Source organism: Corvus brachyrhynchos, unplaced genomic scaffold (genome assembly GCF_000691975.1).
Source record: "Corvus brachyrhynchos isolate BGI_N302 unplaced genomic scaffold, ASM69197v1 scaffold49, whole genome shotgun sequence".
Classification (NCBI taxonomy): domain Eukaryota; kingdom Metazoa; phylum Chordata; class Aves; order Passeriformes; family Corvidae; genus Corvus; species Corvus brachyrhynchos.
The window spans coordinates 444,309-469,670 of record NW_008240029.1 but is presented as its reverse complement, the minus strand read 5'-3'; the positions used below and the strand labels follow the sequence as shown (position 1 = coordinate 469,670).

The window sequence follows — 25,362 nt, the reverse complement described above, 5'->3', positions numbered from 1 at the left end:
GCACCAACAGTCCTTCAAAAAGGAGCAAAACTTCCTTAATTTGAAACTGTCTCAAACCTCCAGAGCATGCCATTTTATAAGAGTATATTTAAAAATTGTATCTCCATTTTTCAGTAAAAGAACGAAAGAACAATATACAGAACTGAATGGGGAGGGAAGATAAAAAAAGGAATCTAATACCAGGGACACTGTCATGGTTTAGGAATGGTATTCCGCAGTTCAGTGTTCCCACTGAAACACTTCAAACCGCTAGACTACGCCCCCTCCCCTTCTCCCCTGCAGCAGGCTGAAGAGAATTGGAGGCACAAAAGGCAAAGATCACAGACTGAGACAAAAACAATTTACTGAAAACAGACAAAGAACAGTAACAGCAACAATACTATTAACAGAAAAAAAATCGAGTCGCATACGATTGCTCAAACCTCTCCCCCACAGAAACCCCAACAATACCCAACTATTCCTTCCACCATGCCATCCAAACCAGAAGAAAGCCCTTCCCCATCCCCAAAAAGTGACAGGAGGTGGTACAGAACAATCTCTGTGCCCTAGCCATGCCCCTGCTGACTACTGCAAAAATTAACCCTGTCCTGGTCAGGACCAGGTCATTATCCAGCCCTTATTCTATGCCATCCATATCATCCCCAAATCCCACACCTTCCATACATATATATATATATGTACATACACACAAGCACAGGTATAACTTCCATAGCCACTGGCCCAATCCCTCCAAGACGTCTGCTGAGTTCATTTAGTTCATGACTCTGAATTCTATTAGTCCTAGATGTCTTCCGCAGCAGGAGGCTGGTGTGCTGTTGGGTGGCTGCAAGCTGCATCAGGAGCTCATGACTGGTCTATCTGGAGCTGTCTATCCTCATTGTCTATGGCAGTTATGGCATACAGTGGCAGTGTGTCTTGGGGTGACTTTATGATGTTGTATCCCCTATCACTGCTTTATGCCCAGGAAATTAATTTTGTGCCTTTCTGTGCCTTTAAACTGAGCCTGAGAGGGGGGGAAAAAAAACTGAGCAAAACTTTTCAAAGCAGTTTTGGACACAGAGATGCATAGACTCCTCCCTGCGTCCTGCAGCAGCAAGAGGGCAGAGAAACACCCTGCTTGCTTTTTTTAGCCAGCTTTCGGCCAGTTTTTCAGCTCCTTTTCCTCCAGAGAGTTGAACTTTGTTTTCCTGGGACTTTGATTTTTCCCTTCTTCTGTGCTGGGCTGTTTCAACATCACAATACATTGGGAGGACTTTCCACTGAGGCCTTGGCCCTGGAGGTGGGCCTGCGACCCAGCTCCAAGGAGAAAGAGAGAGAGAGAGAGACCTATGGAAGGACTCTAAAAATTTCCCAGGTTTTCTCTCCACAGCGAGAGGCTTTATTATTTAGCATTATTATCCTTTTCCTGTGTGTTTGTTAAATAAATAGTTTTTATCTCTTCCACTTTCCTCCAAGGAAAATCTATTTTTTCCCAAACCTGGGGGGGTAGGGCTGGTTGTAACCTGCCTTCTAGCAGAGGATATTTTCCTTCAAATTTATCCAAACTGGCGCACAGTGTCATTCAGCAACAAATATTATACAATTCTACATTACAGACTGTTCTCACCCAAAAATCAAATCTGCTTGAGGTACACACCGTATTTCCCTGTCCCTCTGCATTACCCACCAAGTGCACCCAGGTCCTTGAGTAAAAACAATCCCACAGATGGGTTTGCCTTTGCTTGAAGCAGAACTAATCCAAACTGTCTTCCCTAACATATTCCTTTTATGCACCACAGGGACTTTATTCCCTTCTGCAGTATGTGGAGGTTTTGATTGGGCAGGGCCAGGTCAATTGGTAGAGCTCTAGTGTTAACTAACCAGGTGGCCTTTGCTAGATCCCAATGTTTGAAGGTCCCACCATCCATTATTTTCAATCTAGTTTTTAACAGTCCATTGTAACATTCAGTTTTCCCAGAGGCTGGTGCATGGTACATGGTACCCACTCAATACTCTGGGCTCTCTGGCCCAGGTATCTATGAAGCGATTTTTGAAATGAGTCCCTGTAGATACAAAAATGCTGCTAGCAAGGATTTTCTTGCTATTTTCTAAGTCCGTGAGAGACTTTTCTCTCTCACAGAAGAGGTAGCAGAGTATGTAAACAACCAAGCCACCTGCAACCTTGAAAAGTCTTGTTTATAGAATAGTCGAAAATATTTTGACAATGGATGTTTTAGGATTTTAGCCAATCATCCCAAGGGGTGGCTGATCCTTTGTCCAATTAGACTATGAAGAAAAAAGTCTATAAAAGAGTTTGTAAAATAATTAAATCAATCAATCTTGCTGCACAATTCCTGCCTGCTGGATCTTCTCTCCTCCTCCTCCCTATGGCTGCGGGACACGGTGATATACCCTAGGGCCTAGGCCTGCAGGAATAAGTCCCCTTGTCCACCTCACTTCTTTCTGGGGTGTCATGTCTCCAAAGGACTTGCTTTTCAAAGCCCAAGATGGTGCTCCTGGCAGTGGCATGAGACACAGGGTACATCTCCAGCCATCCAGTGGTTGCTTCCACCACTGTAAGAATGTAGTGCTTGCCTTGGTGGGTTTGCCCGAGTGTGATGCAATCAATCTGCCAGACCTCCCCATATTTATATGTCAGCCACTGTCTCCCATACTACAGGGGCTTTACCAACTTGGCCTGCTTGATTGAAGCACATTTCACAGTTATGGATAACCTGAGAGATAGAGCCCATGGTTAAATTCAGCCCTTGATCACCAGCCCATCTGTATGTTGCATCTCTTCCCTCAGAATCTGAGGTGTCGTGGGCCCACCAAGCCAGAAGTAATTCACCCTTATGTTGCCAGTCCAGATCCAACTGAGACACTTTAATCTTGGCAGCTTGATCCACCTGTTGGTTGGTGCAACATTCTTCGGTAGCCTGACTCTTGGGTAGGTGTGCATCTACATGAGGTACTTTTACAGCCAACTTCTCTATCCAGGTAGCAATGTCTTGCCACAATTCAACAGCCCAGATAGATTTACCGTCTGTGCTATCAATTAATCTTTTTCCACCGGTACAGACACCCCCACAGAGCACTTGCCACCATCCATGAGTTAGTGTGCAGATAGAGTGTTGGCCATTTCTCTCATTCAGCAATACCTAATGCCTTTCAGCTCTGTGACCTGACTTGATCCACCTTGTCCCTCAATAGCTTCTGCAACTTGTTGCATAGGACTCCATACAGCAGCCTTCCATTTTCAATGTATCCCTACAATACGGCAGGAATTGTCAGTAAAGAGAGCATATCACTTTTCATTTTCTGGTGCTGATTATATAGTGGGGCCTTCTCAGCACGTCACCTTCTCCTCTTGCTTCTCTTATGTTAGTACACAATTTTTGCCTTCAGGCCATTTTGTGGTGACTTCCAAGATCCCTGGGCAATGGGGGTTTCCTACTCAAGTTCGCTGTGTGATCAGCATGACTCACTCACTCCATGAAGTGTCGGTGGCATGAGTAAAACATCCTTTGAACATCCAACCCAGCACTGGCAGTTGAGGTGCCAGGAGGAGCTGTGCTTTGGCCAATCACTTCTGAAGCAGCTCAAACCCCTCCATAAGCTGCCAGGATCTCTTTTTCAGTAGGGGTGTAGCAGGCCTCAGATCCTTTGTATCCCCAACTCCAGCACCCCAGGGCTCAAGTCTCCTCAAGTCTCCCCAGGTACTTTTTGCCAGACACTCCAGGAAGGACCATTCTCCATGGCTGCAGTATAGAGCACACTTTTCACATCTTATCTTGTCCTGACTGGCCCAAGGGCTACTGCACAAGCAATCATTTGTTTGATTTGTTCAAAAGCTTGTTGTTGCTCAGGACCACACTTAAAAATCATTCGTCTTCCAGGTCACTTGATAGAGAGGCCTTACAATCTAACTAAAATCTGAAAAATACATCCTCCAAAAACCTATAATGCCTAGGAAAGCCTGTATTTCCTTCTTGCTAGTTGGTGGGGACATAGCTGCTATTTTGTTGACCACATCCATTGGAATCTGACAGCACTCATCTTGCCATTTTACTCCTTAAATCTGAATTTCCTGAGCAGGTCCCTTGACCTTACTCTGCTCTATGGCACAACTGGCCTTCAGGAGGACTTGGATTATCTTCTCCCCTTTCTCAAAAACTTCCTCTGCTGTGTAGCCCCACAGAATGATGTCATCAATGTGCGCAAGTATTCTGGAGCCTTGCCCTTTTCCAGATCAGTCTGGATCAGTCCATGGCAAATAGTGGGGCTGTTTCCAGTCCTGGTGCAGTCCATTCCAGGTGTACTGGACACCCCTCCAGGTAAAAGCAAACTTGCCTGCACTTTGCTGCTAAAGGAATGGAAAAAAATGCAATAGCAATATCAAAGGTGACACCACTTTGCTGCCTTGGACTCCAGTTCATATTGAAGTCCCAGCATGTCCAGCACAGCAGCACTCAACAGTGGCCTATTGCCCACTGTCTGTCTCCACTGTCCAATGGACTTATGCACTGGCCATACAGGACTAATAAAGGGTGAGCAAGCCTTGCTGACCACTCCCTGGCTCTCCAGTGGATGAATCATCTCATGCATGTGGATTATGGTTTCCCGGTTTGCTGTGGTACTATCAAGGGTACATTTTTGTGGTAGTGATTGGTACCTGCTGTTTTTCAACCCTCAGCAGTCCCACAGCAGAAGGGCCCTCTGAGAGACCAGGCAAGGTGTTCAGCTGTCTGATTTCCTCTGTCTCCACAGCAGCTATCCCAAAAGCTCCATGATGACCTTTTGGGTCCTCAGAATACCCACTCCTGATGTCTATGTCCAGGATGCATGGGGTCTCTGGACCAGTCACAGCTGGGTGTTTTGCCATTCATTCCCAGTCAGGCTCAGTACATTCATTCCAGTACAGTCAGCTGTTGGGATTGCCCTGTCACCCCAGAAATAGAAAAAGATTCAGCCCCTACATATCTTAATGGCATCAGGGTACATTGTGCACTGGTGTCAACTAAAACTTTACACTCACATGGGTCTGATGTGCCAGGCCATGGGATCCATACAGTCCAATAAATCAGATTTTCCCTTTCTTCCACCTGGCTGGAGGTAGGGGCCCTCCTGGTAACAGTAGTTGTTGCTCATTTCTTGTAAGTATGGAGATCCCTTCAAGAGCATTGAAAGTAGCATCAGTCCTCCTATTCTGTCTGAGGACTTATTGGAAACTGAAGAATTTCCTGCAGTAGTTGTGCTTCCTCTCAACTCACACACCAGTGGCTGCTAGGACAGAGGTGGGTTTTCCATCGCACCTCCATATGTCCTCTCCATGGTCATGCACGTAAAACAACAGGTTACTTCGTGGTGTGTACCCTCTCTCTTGAGCAGGGCAACACTTATTGCTAATAGCAGAAACTGGACTGTACTGGCAGGGCATAGGACACTTCTTCAAATTGCTGGTAATCCTCTTTAAGTTGCTGGAGGTCCTTGGACAGTCTTTCCATGGACAAGACACAGGCCCATGGGGAGGAAGAGATACTTTCTTCATATAGTCGTAGTTTGGTAACCAAATTATCCACTCTGTTCACCTTTCTTTCCATGACATCACTGTCAATGAGTTCACATACGGTGATGGTGCACTTCCTAGGAACTTCTGCCTAGGTAGAAGTGGTGTTTGTGTACACTGGACTTCATCTGGATTTATAGGGAATTGCTCATTATTTGAATCCTTATAAAGTACCTCCAGCACAGCTAATTCTCTCAAGTACTGGATATCTTTCTCCATGGTGTTCCACTTGTCTCGGTGCACTAAGAGATGACCCTTGTTAAGATACAAGATACTCCTTATACTTGACAGGAGTCACCTCCAGAGGCTGAGAGTCTCTGTCCTCTTCCCAATCCCAATGTACACCTTCCAGGACAGGGATCCCAGTTCCTTGGCTTCACTACCCTCTGGTTTCATATCATGGGCCACAATATCCCAGCACTGGACCAGCCACATCACCAGTGACTACCCAGCTGGTGGCTGAAATCTTTACCCATATCTCATAGCTCACCCAGGGACAGCGATCAGGTGATTATCTCCGGCCCTGCTTCTTCTTCTTGTGGAGGGCCCTACTGCCTCCTCATCCCTCATTACGCCTACTGATTTGGTCTCGGATTTCTTCTTCTGTATAGGGGCAACTGCTATCAGCACACATTGTTCCCCTGGTTCAGCTGCAGTTTGAGTGGCCACAGTGCCTGTTGATCTGCTTTCCTCCTCTTCCCAGTGAGGGTGCTGTCTGGTATTGAGCAATGTCCAATAAATAGCAGTCAAAGCCCAGCACATTGTGTACCTTCATGCCTCTCTGGAACTGCCACAGCATTTTTCTTTTGCATATTTTATCATTTCAACAGAGTCCTGTGGTTGTTCAGGGGTGAACTTACAAACCATTGGAGCAGAACAGTCCTTCAAAAGCTGGCCCATTTTCTCCCACCTTCCATGCCACTCATGACTACCCATCCTTGGAGCAGATCTCTAGAAGACCCTCCTAAAAATCTCCTGTAACTCTAAACATAGTGTGGACCACAATGAGGAGAGCTGGCAGACCTAGCCACAAGAACATGTTTTCCTAAATATCCAAGGAGAATTCAAAATTCTCAAAAACTGTTGTAACAGGCCTGAAGGAGAAAAAGGAGGTGGAAAGCTAGGGAAAATCATTCTCCGCTGTTCCCCTCACAAACTGGGTATGATTTTTAATGGACTCCCAAAGGTAGTGCTGGAGGTAAGGGCAGGAGAGCAGCACTCAATACACATCCCAAATGACCCTCATTGTCCTTGATGTTACCACATTATAAGCTGGTATCACATGGTACATCAACAAAACAATCCTGATCCCTCTCCCTGATCTGAAAAATATCATGAGGTATGGAAATATATACAGTTAGGTACCACACCGCGTGGACAAATCAAGCAACATTGTGACCAGTGACTCTGGACCAAATGCAACAAATGCTTAGATCAAATTTGTTTCAAACCCAATCTAGGCAGACCTGTTGCTATTCTAACCTTTCATGCCTCACATTGGGTGCCAGATAAGGCTGCCATGGTTTAGGAATGGTGTTCTCCAATTTAGTGTTCCCACTGAAACACCCCAAACCACACACACTGCTCAATCACTACCCCTCCCCCTCTCCCCCGCAGCAGGTTGGAGAGGAGAATTGGACACACAAACAGTAACAGCAACAATACAAATGACAGAGAGTGCAAGTGAAAAAAAACCCCAGACAATTCACACATGATTGCTCACAGACCTCTCCCCTTCTTCCTCCTCCCTATCCCCCAGAAACCCCAGCAATACCCGAGCACTCCCTCCACCATTCTACCTGATCCAGAAGGAAGTCCTTCCCCTATCCCTGAAAATGACATGAGGTGGTACAAAATAACCTCTGGGTCCTAACCGTGCCCTGTCTGGTTACTGCAAAATTTAACCCTGTGCTGGCCAGACCTAGGACATTATCTATCCCTTATTTGGTATTGCACTTTTTTGACTGCCAGAACAATTTAGAATTACTTAGGTATTTTCCTTATAGTAGGTAGTTTTATAATTGTGCACACTGCCTGCCAAATTATAGGACAAGATATTTTAATGCCAAATTACAAATACTCCCCACAGTAATCTTTATAAAGAAAACAGCAATACAGGCCTTACTGGACTTGGTGATGCTATAAAATGAGAATACTGAGAGCAATTGTTTTGGAAACAATTTGCTCCTAAAATCCTTACAGTCTGAGTTTTACAAGAAGTTTTATTCCCATGAAAGCCAAAGATGATGACTAAATTAACCTAAATTATTCTGCAGTATCTCTAAGCACTTCATCAATTATTTTTTTTTACAAGAACACAAAACAGGTCAGAGGCTACAAACTAAATGTCATGTTAATAGATTTTCATTCCATACAATTAACTTACCATAATATCTCCCTTCAAAAGCTGGGCAGGGTCTATAGCAATGCAGATTCGACTTTGATTTTCTGACCCTATGCTACTTAACAGGAGAGAAAAGAAAAATCAAATACATGGTTTAAAGACACAAAAGCACAAAACAAACAAGAAACCCACAAACAAAACTAAAAAAGGCTATGTAATTCTGCAATCATGAAAATGAAAACCTAAATTCAAACAAAATGGAAAATGCTTACAACTTACTATATTCCAGATGTATAAACTGGTTGCATAGCCTGGTATAACTTCAGAAAAGGCCGACAAGCTGAAAATAAGCCAACAAAAAAGGGTGCTTTGTAGTATTCAGATATAGGAAAATAATTACAACTAGAAGCTTCATGCAAATCCAGACTGAGCAAAGAGGCACACAAGTGGCAATGCTGGACTGTCAAAATACCCGTCCAAGCAAAATTGGCTAAAAAAGTATTTTAGTTTATGGGGAAGACACTTTTTCCTGATCTCCAGACTGGTTCTGAATTCAATAGGGAGGAACTTTAAAGGATTCTAGTAAGGAAGGAAACAAATTCTGCAAGAAAACTAGATTATTAAGGGAAGAATGATAATGCCCAAAACAAATGCAAACTCCCAATATAAAATAAAAACATTTTCAAAATAAACAAATTATTTGATCTTCAGTTTAGTTTCAAAATTAGTAAGGCCCTTAAATTTCTACCTAGAACAAACAATACCCTAACTTTATTGAAGTTATTTTAGAAATTAAATCAGACTAAACAACAATGACAATATAATCATTGCAAATTCATGCTGATTATATTACAAAAGACCAGTGCTATTTAACCTTGGGAATATATAAATACAAAAACACAGAACTGTTATTTAATCATCAATCATTAAGACCTCTAAGTTCATCAAGTGCAACCATTAAAGTTGGATTCCTTTACTGTGCTCTAGCACAGTATCTCATTCTATCATTTTAGTTTTAAAGCCACTTAGTATAGCAAGCCACCTTAGTAGCACTGGTGAGACCACACCTCAAGAACTGTGTCCAATTCTGGGCCACTCACTTCAAGAAAGACACTGAGGTGGTGTAGTGTGTCCAGAAAAGTTCAAGGGACCTGGTGAAGCGTCTCCACACATGTCCTATGAGGAGTGGCTGAGGGTGCTTGGGTTGTTTAACCTGGGGAAAGGAGGCTCAGAGAGACCTTATCGCTCCCTATAACTGCCTGAAAGGAGGTTGTAGCAAGGTGGGAATCAGCCTTTTCTCCCAGGCAACTAATAATACAATAAGAGGACATAGCCTCAAGCTGCACAGGAAAGGTTCCTTTTGGACATCAGGAAAAATTTTGTCACTGAAAGGTTGTTAAACTTTGGAATGGAATGCCCAGGGAGGTGGTGGAGTCACCATCCCTGTAGGTGTTTGTCTTGGGGTGACCGTATGATGTGTATCCCATATCGCTGCCTATGCCCAGAAATTAATTTTTGTGCCTTTCGATGCCTCCAAACTGAGCCTGAGAGGGGGAAGGAAAACTGAGCAAAACTTTCTCAAAGCAGTTTGCACCTTGTTCAAGGTCACACACAGATAGCAATTTGTTTCCCAGCTGTGGCAGGGGAGGGAGGAAGCACCCAGCTTGCTGCTCCTAGGACAGTTTTTTTTGGCCAGTGGTTCAGCTGCTTTTTCTCTGGAGAGAGACTGAGAGTTGAATTTTTCCTTCCCTGGAATTTCGGATTTTCTCCCTTTTCTACTGGACTGCTTGATTGCTTTAACATCAGAGCACATCGGGAGGACTTTCCACCGGGCACAGAGGGCCTGGCCCTGGGCCAAGCCCCAGCTCCGAGGAGACCAAAGGGAGGACTAACACTTTCCCAGGTTTCTTCTCCACAGGGAGAGATTTTATTACTTAGCATTATTATCCTTTTCCCATGTGTTTGTTAAATAAATAGCTTTTATCTCTTTCACTTTCCTTTGAGGAAAATTTATTTTTTCCTGAACCTGGTGGGGGAGGGGTGGTTGTGCCTTCTCTCAGAGGATATATTTCTAAATTTGGCCAATCCAGAACAGTGTTCAAGAAACAACTGGACATGGCACTTAGTGCCATGATCTAGTTGACAAGGTGATGATGGGTCAAAGGTTGGACTCAATGATCTTGGAGGTCCTTTTCCAAACTAAACGATTCTGTGTAATTCTGTAAGTACACCCTATCCAAACAGCTTTTCCACACAAAATTCAATCTCAAAACAGAAAAGAAATTACATTTACAGTAATTTCCTGAAACAAAGAGGAAATGACTGTGAAACCTGACCAGGTTTCACCAGATCCTTTGAAGTAACAGGGACCACAACTGTTCAGAAACTAGGCAGAGATGAAGAGCATGAACTATTCATTTAACACAGAACAATAAATTGATTTCACCTCCTTCAATTTTTACTCTAAAAATGTTTCTCTTCTGGTTACTTTATTGGGAATATTTGGATGGCTATCAAGAAGATATTAATTCTACTTTGAGATTCATGCAGGCTTTCTAGAAAGTTCCAAAATGAAACAAGACTTTGATCCTCCAACTGAACAGGAAAAATTAGATAATTTACCTCCCCCAGCATCTAAGTTTGGGATGCCATGAAGGATAACATAGTGCAGGAAAAGAGGGGTTGCATTCATTTTCACTGATCCAGATAGAAGGCCACTTAAGAACTGCACATATCTAAAAACAAAAAGTTTATCTGAATTATATAAAACCACTAATACCAGGAAAATACATTATTTACACAATGATATTTACAGATTATGGGTAATGAATAGCATTGTGACAATGCACGTAACTCCAAAATAATAATCGTCACAAAACAGCATGAAAAGACACTTAAATTCACCACTCTATTAAATCCATGGCTGTCACATTGCTATTGTTGATATCTTTATTTTAGTTATTTACATTAATAGTCTAAGTAAGAAATGAAGTAGAAGAGATAGTAAAGTCAGTTGTTTTGGTATGCACTCCTAGCTGCAACTGTAGTCTTAAATGTCTTTCACAGCAGCATGATATGTGCCCCACCCAATTTACAGTGAAGTTACCTTCATTAAAACAAGAATTGCCCTTGTCAGAATCTTAACATTAAGGGCAATGTGGTTAAATAACATCTTCATAATGAGAAGTGATCTCATTCAGCACAAAACAAGAGGAAAACTACCACAGTAATGTGAAAATTACTCTATTTCTGTGATTTAATACCTGGTTTGGTCACAAGCTCATGAGCAAATACACGCAAGTAAGCATCACTGCAGTGTCTTTTAATTTTGCCACTGGCTTTCAGTCCCTTTTTCTTCCATGCCTATGAGAAGACTTTCATTTAACTTTATTCTCAGGAATGTATAGAGGAAAATCACCTCTTTTCCACCTTTATGCACAGATCTCATTAACTGAACTCCTGGTAACACCTCAGCTAAGGATATCCTGCCAAGTAACAACAGCTTTACTACCCCAGAATGGGGGTTGTGGTGGTTTAAAATAGGTTTCACTTTACAGAGAGTTTGCAAAGCTCAATTTATTTTGAAATGTTAAGAAAAGGCAACTTTTTTTTTTGTTTCCTCCTTCAGTCTTTCTGAAAGGATTTGGTACATCAAAAGCACATATTTTACAAATTGACACACCTAACATGACAAAAAGACAGTGTGTTAAAATGTTTTGTCAGTGACCTCTCATGAATTTAATAAATGAGTTTATTAATATCAGTGTGAACATTTTCTCTCTACCTGCTCAAATTCCAAAAATTTGACTGAATTTTTGAAAACCTTTCTCAAGGCAGTGCACTTAAGGGGTTTACAGACAGTTGGCTTATTTTTGAGACGAGTGTTCAAAGATTTATCCTAAAGCTTTATGAGTAATTTTTTTCACATGAAGGGTCTGTATCTGCATTTCTCATTCGGACAAATCTTCAACTGCTTATCTGAGAATGGATTCAAAATAGATCTGGTTTACAGTTACTTTTCTTGTCATTGTTACAGTACCCAACTAGCAGTAGGGAAAAGCTAAGTGACTTAATGGCCACAATTTATTTTTATCTATACAAAATTTAGTGGAGAAAAGGTTTCAAAGTGTGAAAAATGGGTGTATTTTCATATTTTACAATTTTGAGATCCACTTAAATTATACCCATTTATACATCAACTGGGTTTTAACAAGGATATCATTAATTAATTACCCAGCAATGGTTTCAGAGAAAAAGCATATTAAAAGGCCACTGACTGATCAGAATGGGAACAAAAGAGTATAAAATTATCCACAAATATTAAGAGAGTTGGTTTTCCTTTCTCTGCAATAAGATTAGTGATCACTGCCAGGCTAGGCAAAGGTAGGAGAGGTGAGATTCAGGAGAACAGTTCTAACAAACAGTTTGGAGAACCACCTCTGTTCTTATGAGAAATGACGCTCCAAAGTATGTATACATGTCTGGAAGATGGTAAGGGCAGCTCAAGTTCAGTACTGGTGAGCAAAGATGCTAACTCCATAAGTCAAGAAGCAAACTGAGTATCTCTGAGACCCTCCCCCCGCAGTTACCCCCAGAAGAATTAAGCAAGTGTCCTTGAAGGGGGGTAGGAAAGATAGATGCGACCATTTATACCTATTTAACTTCTAGCCTTAGGGCTCACATACAGTTCACCTAAGTTAGTAGCTACTGAAGCTTCCTGTCAACATGGTTGAAAAACTGCCCTGATACACAATTCACAGGCTGTTGTGGGGGTTCCTGGCTCTCACTGAATTATGCCTGCTGCCTAGGGCTTCTGGATAGAAGATTAACACCACCTCTTTCCTTTTGCTGCTATGGTTCACACTTCTGTCTGGTAAGCAGCATTCTCAAATCCTTATTACTGAAATGCAATATACATATATGCAAGTACAAAATGGATCAGAAAAAGGCCAGTAAACTTCTACTTATGAAAAGTTTATTTCAGGCCTAACAGAATGTTGTGTTACTATTTTTCAAGTAAAAGGAGCTGTGCATGTCACCTAATGGGTTAAAAAGTAACTGGTAAGTTTTTATTTAGAGATTAACAGAACCAAACACCTTACACTAGTTGTTACTACTGATTTTTCTGTTTTAATTACTAGCAAAGTCTTATACTTTAAACAACTTCTAAACAACCTACTGCATGCATGTGGCTTAAGACAAAAAAATGAACAGTAATTACCAAATCAAACCCAGATGATATTTTATATTTCTAAAAGAGATTCACCTATATCACAATTACTCGTCTGATGGATATCAGTCTCTTTCGGTACTGAATCCTTCAATTACCTCTCATCAAAACAAGGTACACAGTGAATCCCAGAACTATTCACTTTCCGAAGTGCTTATTACTTTGAATCCTAACTCAACCTTTGCCATACAGACAGACTGAAATGGTAACACATCCAGATAAACATAATGGATATTGCATGCTTTGACAAACATTTACTAGTATGGACATGGGATAAGGGCATAATCTGCAGATCCTCTAAACAAGTAGTAAAAATATCTTTATTGCACAGTAATCAGCACACATTCCATACTCATCATTATGCCACAGAAAAATGAGTTTATTGTTATCTTGGAAGAATCAAGAAATAGATTGTGGCATCTCTTTGTTAACAAACAATGCAGTGAGAACCCATTTAGATAAGTGTGGTACAAAAGGCCTTGTCTATCTGGGGCCACATGCAGGAACTGAAAGAGAGATCTCATCAATCAAGGAATATTAATATAAGATAAAGTGCTGAGAATTCAGGAAGCACTGGAGGATCTTGTGAAAATAGCCTTCACATAGCTGGGGAGGGAGTAAGGGATGGGAGCAGAAGATAATGATGACATTTCCTGTTGATATAAATTAGAAACAAATTTAATACCTTCTTTGGGACGGCTGCATTAAAGCTGAAACTTTATCATCAAAGAATTTCTTCATAGCAAATCTGTCTAGAGCCTGATCAGCACTGTCAAAAAAGAGACACAAGTTATTCTGCTTCAGTGTTATCTTGAAAATTCAGCAGGTTACTGCTTGAAATATGCAAAAATATTTGGAAGAAAAAAAAGAGGGAAGTAAAGAAAAATAAAAGAAAGAAGCACCTAACTAGCAACTCTAGTACTTTGGCCATTGTGGACGATGATGTTTATTCCACTGACACCTTCTCATTCAACACCTTAAGATAGTTTCCTTCCTAAGCAAAGCACCTACTTCCTTATTCAATTAATTGGATTGCATACTTCCAAAATGAATACGTTGAAATCAGAATGCAAAAAACTTTGGCAAAACCAAGCAGCTCAGGCTCCCAAAGAAGGATACTTGCCATAATTTCTTGAGTGTGCCACTGGGGAGTTCTCTCTATAAAATATAAATTTATTTTCTTTTTCAGAAAGAACAGTAGTACCAGGATAGAGGTTCATTTAAGCAGTCAACAATTCATTCAGCCTTTTTTTTCCTGTACCCTGAGCCATGAAAGAGACTATCTTTGAAAAAGAACTATTTTACATCAGACAACCACAAACTCTTCAAACACACAATCAAGGAGCAACAAATTCCAAAAAATACATTTTCTTCTATTCTCTATCCAGAATGGCTCTGATGTGGGTCTTTTTTGAGTGAAGGAAGGCATGAGGCTACAGAAAAAAAGAAAAAGACGTGCCAAAAATTAGTAAGAATGCTGTTAATCACATATGCCAAGCAATGTGCTATGCTGATTCTTATTTATCTATTCCAGATAAAAACAACATGTCTCATAACAGATGTAGTTCACAGTGTTAATTTACATCAGAATATAAAAGATCCTGAAGTTCCAAAATAAAACTACACATTAGAATGTCAACTTTTAAATTCCACAACTAGTTAAACCTAGGAAAACCAGAGGAAAAAAAGCTGTGCAAAGTACACATATGCATATCAGGATAAAAATGAAATTGATGCCTTTTCCAAAAATTAATCAGAATGTGCCAATTGTCTTGACAGGGTGCTGGATCAGGCTATAAAGTCAAGCCTTTTCTTCATGGGTGTTAAAAATTACATAGTGTGTACTTAAAATATTCTTGACCCAAAACTCTTTCTCACCCAATCCATCATATATCTTCATACATCTTCACCCACACTGTCATCCAGAATTTAGGCAGCCCATTCTTAACTGGCCAAAAACTGCTAGTACTTTGCTTGTTAAAATAGAGTTTACCAACAATTGCAAAGAGCTCTGTTTGACCTCATTAAATTTGATGACACATTATTCCTTCCTAAATGAGAAAATTTGGTATTATAACTAAAGGGCGGTTGCATCGATAAGGGTTTTTCATAGAATCATAAAATGATTTTGCATGGAAGCGACCTTAAAGATCATCTTGTTCCAGCCGTTCTGCCATGGACAGGACACCTTTCACTAGACCAGGTTGCTTAAAGCCCCATCCAAACTGGCCTTCAGCACTTCCAGGAATGGGGCATCCACAACTTTTCTGGACAACATGTTCCAGTGTCTCACCACTCTAACAGTAAGGAATTTATTCTTTATATTTAATATCTAATCTGAATGTACCCCACTTCAGTCTGTAGCCATTCCCCCCCTTGTCCTATCACTGCATTACTTTGAGAAAGTCCCACTCCACCCTTCTTGTAGGCCTCCTTTAGGTACTGGAAGACCACTAGAAGGTCTCCTTGGAGCCTACTCTTCTTTCAGACTGAACAACCTCAACCCTAACCCTTAGCCTATCTTCACAGCAGAGGTGCTAAGCCTATATTCACTAGATTCCACTAAGCCTAGATTTTTTTGGCATGTTGTCATGGTTCAGGAATGGAATTCCCTAATTTAGTGGTCCTACTGAAACTCTCCAAACCACACTGCTGCTTGCTTCCTCCCTCCTCTCCCCTTCCCCTGCAGTGGGATGGAGAGGAGAATTGGAGGCACAAAGGCAAAGATCACAGGTTTTGATCTTGGAATAAGAACAATTTACTGGACACAGGAATGAGATAAGAAAATTAATAGTAACAACAACAGTACTAATGACAGAGGGTAGAAGAAAGGAAACGTTATTGCTCACTGTGGAGACCCCCGACAATAGACAATGCTGGATGGCTCCCTCTGCTACACTTTCTCAATAGGAAGGAATCCCTTCTCCCTTGAAGGATCCCCTTCCCCTCACCCACAGCAATGACATGAGGTGGTATAGAATAACCTCTCAGTACTGGCCATGCTCCCACAAGCATACTGAAAAAATTAACCCTGTCCTGGCCAGAACCAGGACACCTATGCATACTGACAATTATGAACTTTCTTTAGTGCGAACATCTTCAAAGTCTTCTAAGTACCACTTCAGACACAGTACATGGCACCCTCAACAGCAGCACCTGCAGTAATTTCTGCTTCTGCAAGGTTGCTTTGTACCATTTTCAAGAGTCTTGATAATGCTACGGATATACAAATCCTAGCTGGGAAACCCCCAACCTCATTCTTACACAGAAAAGTTATGTTTTGGATAGCAGCTGCCAGATATCAAGAAAGTTAAAGAGGGCTTCCAAGCTCACTCGTCTCCTGCAACTTCACTGGAGGAATCCTGAATTTGTTTGGAGTAAAAGGTGATAGCTTTCATTGCTGGGCTTAACAAAACAACACCTGAATGGGACTGTAATGGTGTTACTAAAATGTATTTATAGCCAGGTACCACCTTTAAGGATGATATAATACTGCAGCACGGAAATCACACCACAACAACTGTACTACCCTCACTTGACAGTTTTTGTCATTCACAATACTTCTCAACAAAATATGAATTTGTGGCAATCACTCTGACAATTACTAACTGAAGCAAGTATTTTTTTCAGCACATATTGGTGTATATGCACCAATGTGTGTATATGCAATGCACTTCGTTTCTTGGTCTGTAATTACTTATAAATTGGGTTTACCCTAACGAACACAGATTATTTTCCAGAATTCTAGTTTGACTGACATCCATGAGTAATTTACCATCAGCCTCTAGTGATTCAAGATGCCATCAACTACAGTAGTGGATCAAATCTATTACTGACAGGCTGGTGTAAATTCAGGACCAAATTTGATTTAACCATGGCATTTAGAGTGCATTTTTATTTTAATACATTTATGTATGTACATAAATAAAAAAACCCCAAGGGAAAGCAATTAGTGATTAGAAACCCAACAAAAAAATCTCCAAAACACATTTCATCCTTTTTGAGACCATTTATCAAATTGTGTCTTTTTTGATATAAATTGTCAATTGTCATTTCATAATTTGAACACTCCAAAAGAAACAATTAAAACCAAGTAATGACACACCTATTGTTTTAACTGACTGCAAAATAAAGTCTAGATTATTTCTTACACTTCATTCTGCACTTGGATCAACATCTAGGAATTCCCTATTCAAACACTGTTTCCAGCTTCTAATAACTGTTTTCCTTAAGTACTTAAGGAAAAATATCTCACTGATTCAAGAGGCCACTTGATGGACATGGAAAATACATAGATTTAATGGAATAAAGATAGTATCATTACATAACAATGATTTCTTTCACATTCCACCATTCATCTGAAAACATCCTTTAGAAAGGTTTTCTGCAAACCAATAAAATCTCAGTCTCAAAGGGACTTTAGGCTGTCACCTAGTCTAGTCTCCTGTTGGAAGCAGGAGTACAAGAAAACTGTCATGAAAGCAGGCTATGTTAAAAAAGCCATGTTCCAAAACTCTTTGAGAAGAAAACCTGACAAACCTTAACTGACAAGCAGTAAGCTGACAGACCATAGTCAACTAAAAGGGCTTTTTCCCAATATTTATCGTAAAAAAACACACAATATGCATTATTCACACTTACCTTGCAGAAACATTGGTGAAGTACATATATGATGATATGACTACACCTATCCTTCCTTTTCCTCCCTGTAATAGGAAAAAGGGAATGATAACTTGTTTTATGTATTACATTATTGAGCATTATTCTATTTAAAACCCATACTAAATACAATTTTAAGGCAAGAGGTTCAGAGTCCTTTTGCTCATGCACCCTGTGCTGATGGAAAGGTGGAAATAATAGGCAGCATCTTATCTGTCAATGTGAACTGGCTGACAAATGGCATAAAAAAACACTAAGTAGGATTTCTATGTGCGTGCCTGTCAAGTCTTACCAGTTAAGAGGAATTAACTAGGGAAAAAAAAAAAGAAAAATTGTATGAACTATTCTAATTTCGTGGTTTTTTTTCCAGAGATCATTCACAACAAGTCTAAACAATGTTGCAATTCCCAGGATGAAATGCTATAAAATACCTATTTTGGAACGAATAGGAGTTTCTGACAGGTTTTCGCGTTTTTATCTCCCCAACGCCCGAGATTTATAGTAACTGATTTTCTATGGATAACTTAAAAATGTTCTAAAATATTTTAAAATAATTTACATGACAAATTCAGTAAAATTTAACAAGCAGTAATTCTCACAGATTTCAAAATATTTTCAGTCCCTCAGCTGATAGTAGTTGGCTGTATCTATCTTTGTGGCTGGAAACCAGTATTAGCAAAAGGCATTTCTCAAGAACATGCATTACCAATTTGTATATAATTGTATACCTAGAAATACTTTGTTCCCTTTTCTTTTGTCCCATGTATGAGCCATTCTCCTGGCTGCATTCTTGCAACTAGTAAGATTTCAGCTGTTTCATACAATAATGGCATTCTGCCTGGAAGAAATTTGGGACTGGGGACTGTACAACCTGACTTGAAGACAAGTTTCGATCCCATTATCACCATCATTTTGTTTAGCATAACATCTGCCAGTGATACAGAGATAGGTTTGCCTCAAGTGTCACAAGCACAGCTACCAACCAGTTGTGAATTAATTTTATCCAAATTTAACTAAGGTTTTTCTTTATTTCTGTCTATTGTGAGCAAGCAGGAGGAAGAAACACAGCACACTGGTGGCTTTGCTCTAAGGCACTGCAATGATGCTGTCAGTTAAAACCTTTCAGAAGTACCCAGTAGGTCCTCAATGACCTCATTTCCTACCATAAACAGTCTAAAGAGATGATCTGTGATACAGTTCCTATCCTTATCCTGCAACAAAATTCATGAGTCACAAAACACAGAGAATTTCCCATCAAGCTGGAAAAACCTCAAGCTTCTAAATACATTCACAGAAGTAACAGTGGTGACCTTTGAAGGATGTGGAGTAATATTGGTGCATGCTATACCTGCAGCAAGGGCTAGGACTTCAGTCACAATAAAAAAGAAATCTTTAAGAAGCATGCAAGGCCAATGGATTTAAGCTTTCTTACACCAACAGAACATCTGGCACACTGTTGCCAACATTGAAAACAGATCAAGCTTTTTATTTTTTAAAATGAGAAGAGTAAAGGGCAAGGTTTTTTAAAATGAATACAAACTCATCCATTGCACTTACTCTGCAATGGATCACCACCACGTGTTGAGGATCATTGTCCAGCCAGGACTCCATAGCCTTGCAGATGGTGCAAACCTTATCAAGAAGTGGAGCATGGAGATCAGGCCACCCTACATCCATAATCTGCAATTAAACAAGTAACATTTATAAGAGACACCTTGATCCTAGTATCACATACTAAAATCTGGATTCAAATAATTGTCATAGTTGAAAGTCTCCACAACTTTTCCAATCTCAGATAATAATGCAATTCAATTGTCATGATGCTTACAGATCTCTTAAGTGGAAGAGGGAATTTGTTGTTTTTTAAGACACTAGTACTTTTAAAAAAATAAATTAAAAAAATCTTCCTCCTCCTCCCCCGTCCCAATCTCAACAACTACTTAAAAGTGACAACATTTCTGAAGGTCTTGATTTCCTAAAAGATTTTTCAGTTAGAATTTCTAGTATTTTATAACAGTAAATACAATCAGAATTAGAACAAAGAACGATTTTTGACGGGTTTCATTTTATTTTCAATTTATTTCCTTCATGTGCAACAGATTATAGCATGTTGAAATTTTGTTCAGGTTTTCTATTCACTACATCATACAGTTTACTAAGCCTATTATTATTATATGCATATTTACTAACAAAACGTATGCAATACATACATATTATGCATAGAACATATGCCTAATATTAAAAAAACCAGCAACTATGAACCATCCTTCATGATCAATAAAGCATGCAAAAAGTTAAAATTAAGAGGGGTTTAAGTACTTTCCTCAGGTAGCTTATCTCTGTACATCTACTGCTGCAAATGTATATCTGTACTACTCTGGCCTTATAACAGAGGCTGAAGAGTACCTGCACACCATTTTTTACAGCAACAAACACATCAATTGGTAAGAAGGAACAAGAGTCAGACATCAATCATTCTGACATTCCTTATGTCACTGTTGTGCAGAGAAGCAACTATTCAAAGGTAGTACAAAATGGAAGTCCTTATCTGAACCGAGTTCACTAGCTTCAGCTGACTGTATATTACAGTATACAACCCCAGTAAACTGTGACTGCACAAAGAAAGTATACTCGAAGTAAAAATGTTATCACCCAATAGAAGTTTTTCAGAAGTCACAACAGGCTTCTGGTCCTGTGTGTAAAGTCTAAGAAAACAACAGGAACAGCTGTGTAAAACACAGATTTAACAGACAGAAAACAGAACTTGCAAAAAAATAGAAAGGGATGCATGTCCTGGGTTGCAGTGTATTCTATTACCATCCTCATGAGCAATTGAAATCAGGCGGGGCAGTGTTTCCTTGCCTCCTCCCCCCAGACTATCTTGCTGTTAATGGCCCATCATTGTCCTGCTGCATGACTCAGAGATAACTCCCTCTGGACTATCTTCTGTTAATGAGCCTAATCAACACTTGGCTTCATGACTCATTACCCCATTGTGAGATGCTCCACCCAGAGGGAGGAACCAAGCATTCCATCCTGGATATAATCTGAGATTCTGAACACCAGAAACTACCCTTCCGCTGGATTTCCAGAGGACAGGAGCTACACAGCCACCACTGGACTTTCTGAGGAAGAGCAGACCCTTTTTCTACAGGATCACCACTTCAGAGGACTGCAGCCACCATTCTATCAGACTGCTACCACCACCCTGACTAACAGGGACTCAGGCTGTATCTTGACTCTGTCAGTTTGAACCAGTGTTTTCTGCCCTTATTTTTGTTTTCCTATTAAATTGTTATTCTGACTTGGTGTCTCCCACCAGTTTGTTTTCAAACTAGTACAATGCATGTGGGTTTTTTTATTATCTTCCAAAACTTCTGCTCTTACTCTGTATATCAACAGTTGCACAGCTTCAGGGCTTATCAGGCCATTTAAGTTGTATTTAACACCAGAAAGCTATGTTATGGAAGACAATCAGTACCTTTGGGTTAAGATTGGCAAGGTCATATCTCTTTTCAGAGAGGTTTAACACCTGTTCAGAAAGAAAGAAAAAAAATATTAACCATCAAGACTCTATAATTTATGCAGTAAATAGCTGTATTTGAAACATAAAAATTACAAGAAACTACAGTGATATGGCTTCAGGTTTGGCCACTGTTCTACTAAACTAAATTAACATTTGATGTCAGGTAGCACTTGCAAATGTATTTTAGATATTCAATTATTTTACAATAAAACTAAAGCTAAACTTAAATGCGCATTTTGAAAAAGGACAATTCAAATTCTACTACATCTTATTTAGTTTGCATGGCTTTGAGTCAGAGGTATCCTGAGAGAGCTGGATACCATGCATGCAACACAGAGCATAAGAACTAACAATGAGAAGTCTGGGAGGGTGGTACAGTGTTAAATATTTGAATTTTCCTGCCTGACAAGAAAGTATTGGTCTGTCAAAACTTTGCAGGGAAGATATGACATACCTATTTAACTATAGCTTAGCCTATGAGATCTTCTAACTCTTCTGCTAACCCACTAAACAGCAACTTACCTTCCACTTAGTGCTTAATAAGGAACAAATGAAGAGATAGACCACAGAAATTAACAAAAGAAAGCACTGTATACAAGTACAATTGACTCTTTCATTAGAAAGTACCTTAAATTAGTATCAATCAATAACAAAAAGCTGAAATATCAATACTCAAGAACTGAAACAATGCTACAGAGGCAGATTCTCTTTCACAGTGGGGCAATTTCACATCCCGAGTTATGTACAGATGGCATACTCATTTAAAAAAAATTCTCATTAATTACACTGAGAGAATGGAATAAACAGATCATAAACATGAGAAAGAGTAAATATGAGGTAAGTCCTTTATACAGCTTACTGCTACCCAAGGACAATTTAAGGACCCTTTCCTAAAGTATAACACTCTTCTAAAGTATTACCCTTTTGCGTTAACTAGCGCTCTCATCAGCTGTCTAAGCAAAGAAGCCAAAACCTGAACAGGTTAAAGTAACTACATCACTATACTTATCCTTCCTGAAATACCAATAGTAAAACAGGAATGAAACCAATATTGTCTTCTATAAGTGACATCATTTTTTGGGTAATTTTCTATTAGCTTCAATAATTGGAAAACAAATTAACAGAGAGGTGCAGTTCTCAATACAGATCTCAATACAGAATTCTTAAAATTAGTGCTAAAGCTATATTAAGAAATCAATTACCTAAAATTTTCCACAGGAAAAAAAGGGCTACTTGACAAAAACTTTTTTATTCATCTTTGTTATTGTATTTAAGCTTAATAACAATTTAAAATTCCTGTGTGTCAGGATACAGTCCTGTTCATGATGGGTATTTGTTACTGCTGGGTCAGACACCAAACTCAAAGATGCTGTTGTACCCAAATTCCTGTCAAGCTATAGTGATCACGCTGAGATACTCCAAGAATCCCAACAGCACAGAATAGAGATCAGAAGGTACAGGAACCAACATTTTGCATACAACAAAACAAGATACCACAGAAGTCTTTGAAGAGAAGCATATGGTATAAGTAGATGGCACTGTGTTGTTTTTGGCTGGGGTAGAGTTAATTTTCTTCACAGGAGCTCACATGGGGCTGTGTTTTGGATTTGTGTTGAAAATGCTGCTGATAAAACAGGGATGTTTTCATTATTGTTGGGCAGTGCTTACACATTTCAAGAGCTTTTCTGCCTTCACACCACCCCACCAGTGAGTGGGCTGAGGATGCACAAGAAGCTGGGAATGGATACAGCCAAGACAGCTGACCCCAAGTGACCAAAGGGATTTTCTATACCATATGACACTCTCAGCATATAGGCCTAAGGAAAGAGGGAGAGGAGACATTCAGAGTGATGGTGTTTGTCTTCCCAAATCACCATTATGCATTACAGAGCCCAGCTGTCCTGGGGATGGTTGAACATCTGCCTGCCCATGGAAAGCAATTAATAATTCCTTGTTTTGCTTTGCTTGTGTGTAAAGCTTTTGTTTAACCTATTAAGCTTGTCTTATGTATTTTCTCACTTGTACTCCTCTGATTCTCTCCCCCATTCCACTGGTGAGGAAGCAAGTGAGCAGCTGTGCAGGGCCAAGTTACTGGTTGGGATTAAACTGTGACACATCTGAAGATTAACTGCATCCTTTTTGGTCCCTTTTTGGCATATCCTAGGTCTGCTTTGTTATATTTTGGTACAAGAAAGAGGAGCATTAATCTCAGTTTCTAAATTTTCATCTGTTGGAAAAGTCATGCTTCTTCTGGGAACTGAAGTCTACAGGGAATATGTTCTTTTAGAACATCAAAGCAGAGAAAAATTTACTGTAAGCTATTGACAGGCTTTCATCTCTCCTTAAAGGACTCTGGTCTCAGACTGTCAAAGTATAATTCTCTACTGCTAGAGAAAATTAGGTACTTAGGGGTTTTTTCATATTCTTCATAACAAACTCAAACAGGAAACAACGCACTCACTCCTTTCACTGCTGTGAAAGGAAAATGACTAGATAAAAAACGACAAATGCTGATTTGTAGTATATGTTCTGTTAGCTGAGACCCTGACCCAATAAAAGAGTAGAATTGTTTTTCAGCAGGACTGCAGACTTGCATACCATTTTGTGGAGGTTTTGGGGTTTTTTTCTTTGCTGATATACATGTGCCTCTTGAGCAAGCTGAAGAGGTATTCAAAACATGAGAAACAAATGATAGTTTAAAAACAAGCTCTCTGAATCTACAACCTGGCTGTGCTTTGTCAGGTTATTTTGCAAATTTGCACACACACATTTGAAGTAGATGGCATCAAGCTTTCTTTTTATCAAGACTGCTCATTTCCAAAGTGCCCGTTAAAAAATAAATTAATAAATAGAACAAAACTAAAACAAAAGATAAAAAAATCCCAACTTTGCAAGAGAAACTGCCTACAATCCCTCTCAGAGACAGACACTACAATCCTTCCCAGACACTAAACCAGACTTACCATATACCAGATTTTTATAATACAAACAAGTATTAAGTGAGGTTTGACTGGACAGACTACAAGCTTACACTGTTGTCACATGGAAAAGGCCAGAGAACAGCTGATTTTGAACCTATAAAGGTTTACACACAGGTCACCTTCAAACTATTACTATTTTGTGCCTTATAAGCTACCAGTGTGACATGGTTTAGCACGGCTTGGGTTTTAGTTAAGGAGGAATCCACCAGCCATGGAAGTGATTTTTTTACAAGGAGCTGCAGACAGCTTCCTCCAGACCCGACAGAACCAATCAACTGGCTAGTTTGAATATTGACAACTCTGTTAAGCCATTTAAGAAGCTCGACATGCCTCTGTGATCCACATTTAAGAACGAACATAGCCAGGGAAAGCTCTCTTGCTTCCAGCTTTTCGGAGAGGTAACTGGGAGGCTCAGCACGGCGCGGCCTGGCCAGGTTGGCCCTTGGCGTGGGCCTGGGCCAGCTGGGAGACAGCCACCCCGGAGCCACGCAGCCCTGCTCCATCCACAGCCCTGCTCCATGTGGGCGGGCCCACGGCGCTGCTCAGCCAGGCCCCCAGCCAGCGCAGCTGCTGAAATGAAATGCTACACTGAAATGAGCTCCAGTCGCCGCCCAGCAGAGATTACGTGACCAACAGCGAAAAGCAAATTCCAGCTGCAAGGCCCGGGTGAGACTAACTCTTCAAGTGCTGTAAGATTACTCAGAACAGATGAAGCCTGCAGACATCAATCCTCTCACAAATCAAAGGAAAGGGAAAGGTGAAGGCACATAAAGAAAACACCATAGAGACACCAAAGTTAGTGAGGAAGGAAGAGCTGAAGCCCAGAGAGAGGAGAAAGAGGAGATGCTTCAAGCTTAGAAGCTGAAATTCTATTGTAAAGCTATGGTGATGGACTGTGATGCATCAGAGTACCCTTTGTAATTTCATTAAAAGCATGGGGGTGTGGAGCGTTCAAACCACAACCATGAGCAAAGGCACCTGTGCTGAAATAAGCAAATGTTGAAGTAGCTGTGATCTAATAAGAAGCTTGAACAGAGAAAGAGATTAGTGATGAAGACCATTGCTCCCAGGGAA

General features: G+C 40.2%; 1 protein-coding gene across 12 annotated transcripts in view; it reads right to left on the bottom strand.

Moving 5' to 3' along the window:
- Positions 1-25,362, bottom strand: part of TNS3 (tensin 3) — a 218,104-nt gene that overhangs the window by 96,338 nt on the left and 96,404 nt on the right. For 10 of the 12 annotated variants that reach the window (XM_017743610.1, XM_017743612.1, XM_017743617.1 and 7 more), the window contains 7 exons: positions 21,263-21,313; positions 19,339-19,461; positions 17,764-17,828; positions 13,808-13,891; positions 10,515-10,627; positions 8,172-8,232; positions 7,935-8,010 (listed from right to left, as the gene is read on the bottom strand). In XM_017743610.1, coding sequence (XP_017599099.1) covers positions 7,935-8,010; positions 8,172-8,232; positions 10,515-10,627; positions 13,808-13,891; positions 17,764-17,828; positions 19,339-19,461; positions 21,263-21,313 — 573 coding nt within the window. The remainder of the gene's footprint in view (positions 1-7,934; positions 8,011-8,171; positions 8,233-10,514; positions 10,628-13,807; positions 13,892-17,763; positions 17,829-19,338; positions 19,462-21,262; positions 21,314-25,362) is intronic. The other 2 variants (XM_017743613.1, XM_017743616.1) reach the window with 1 other exon arrangement.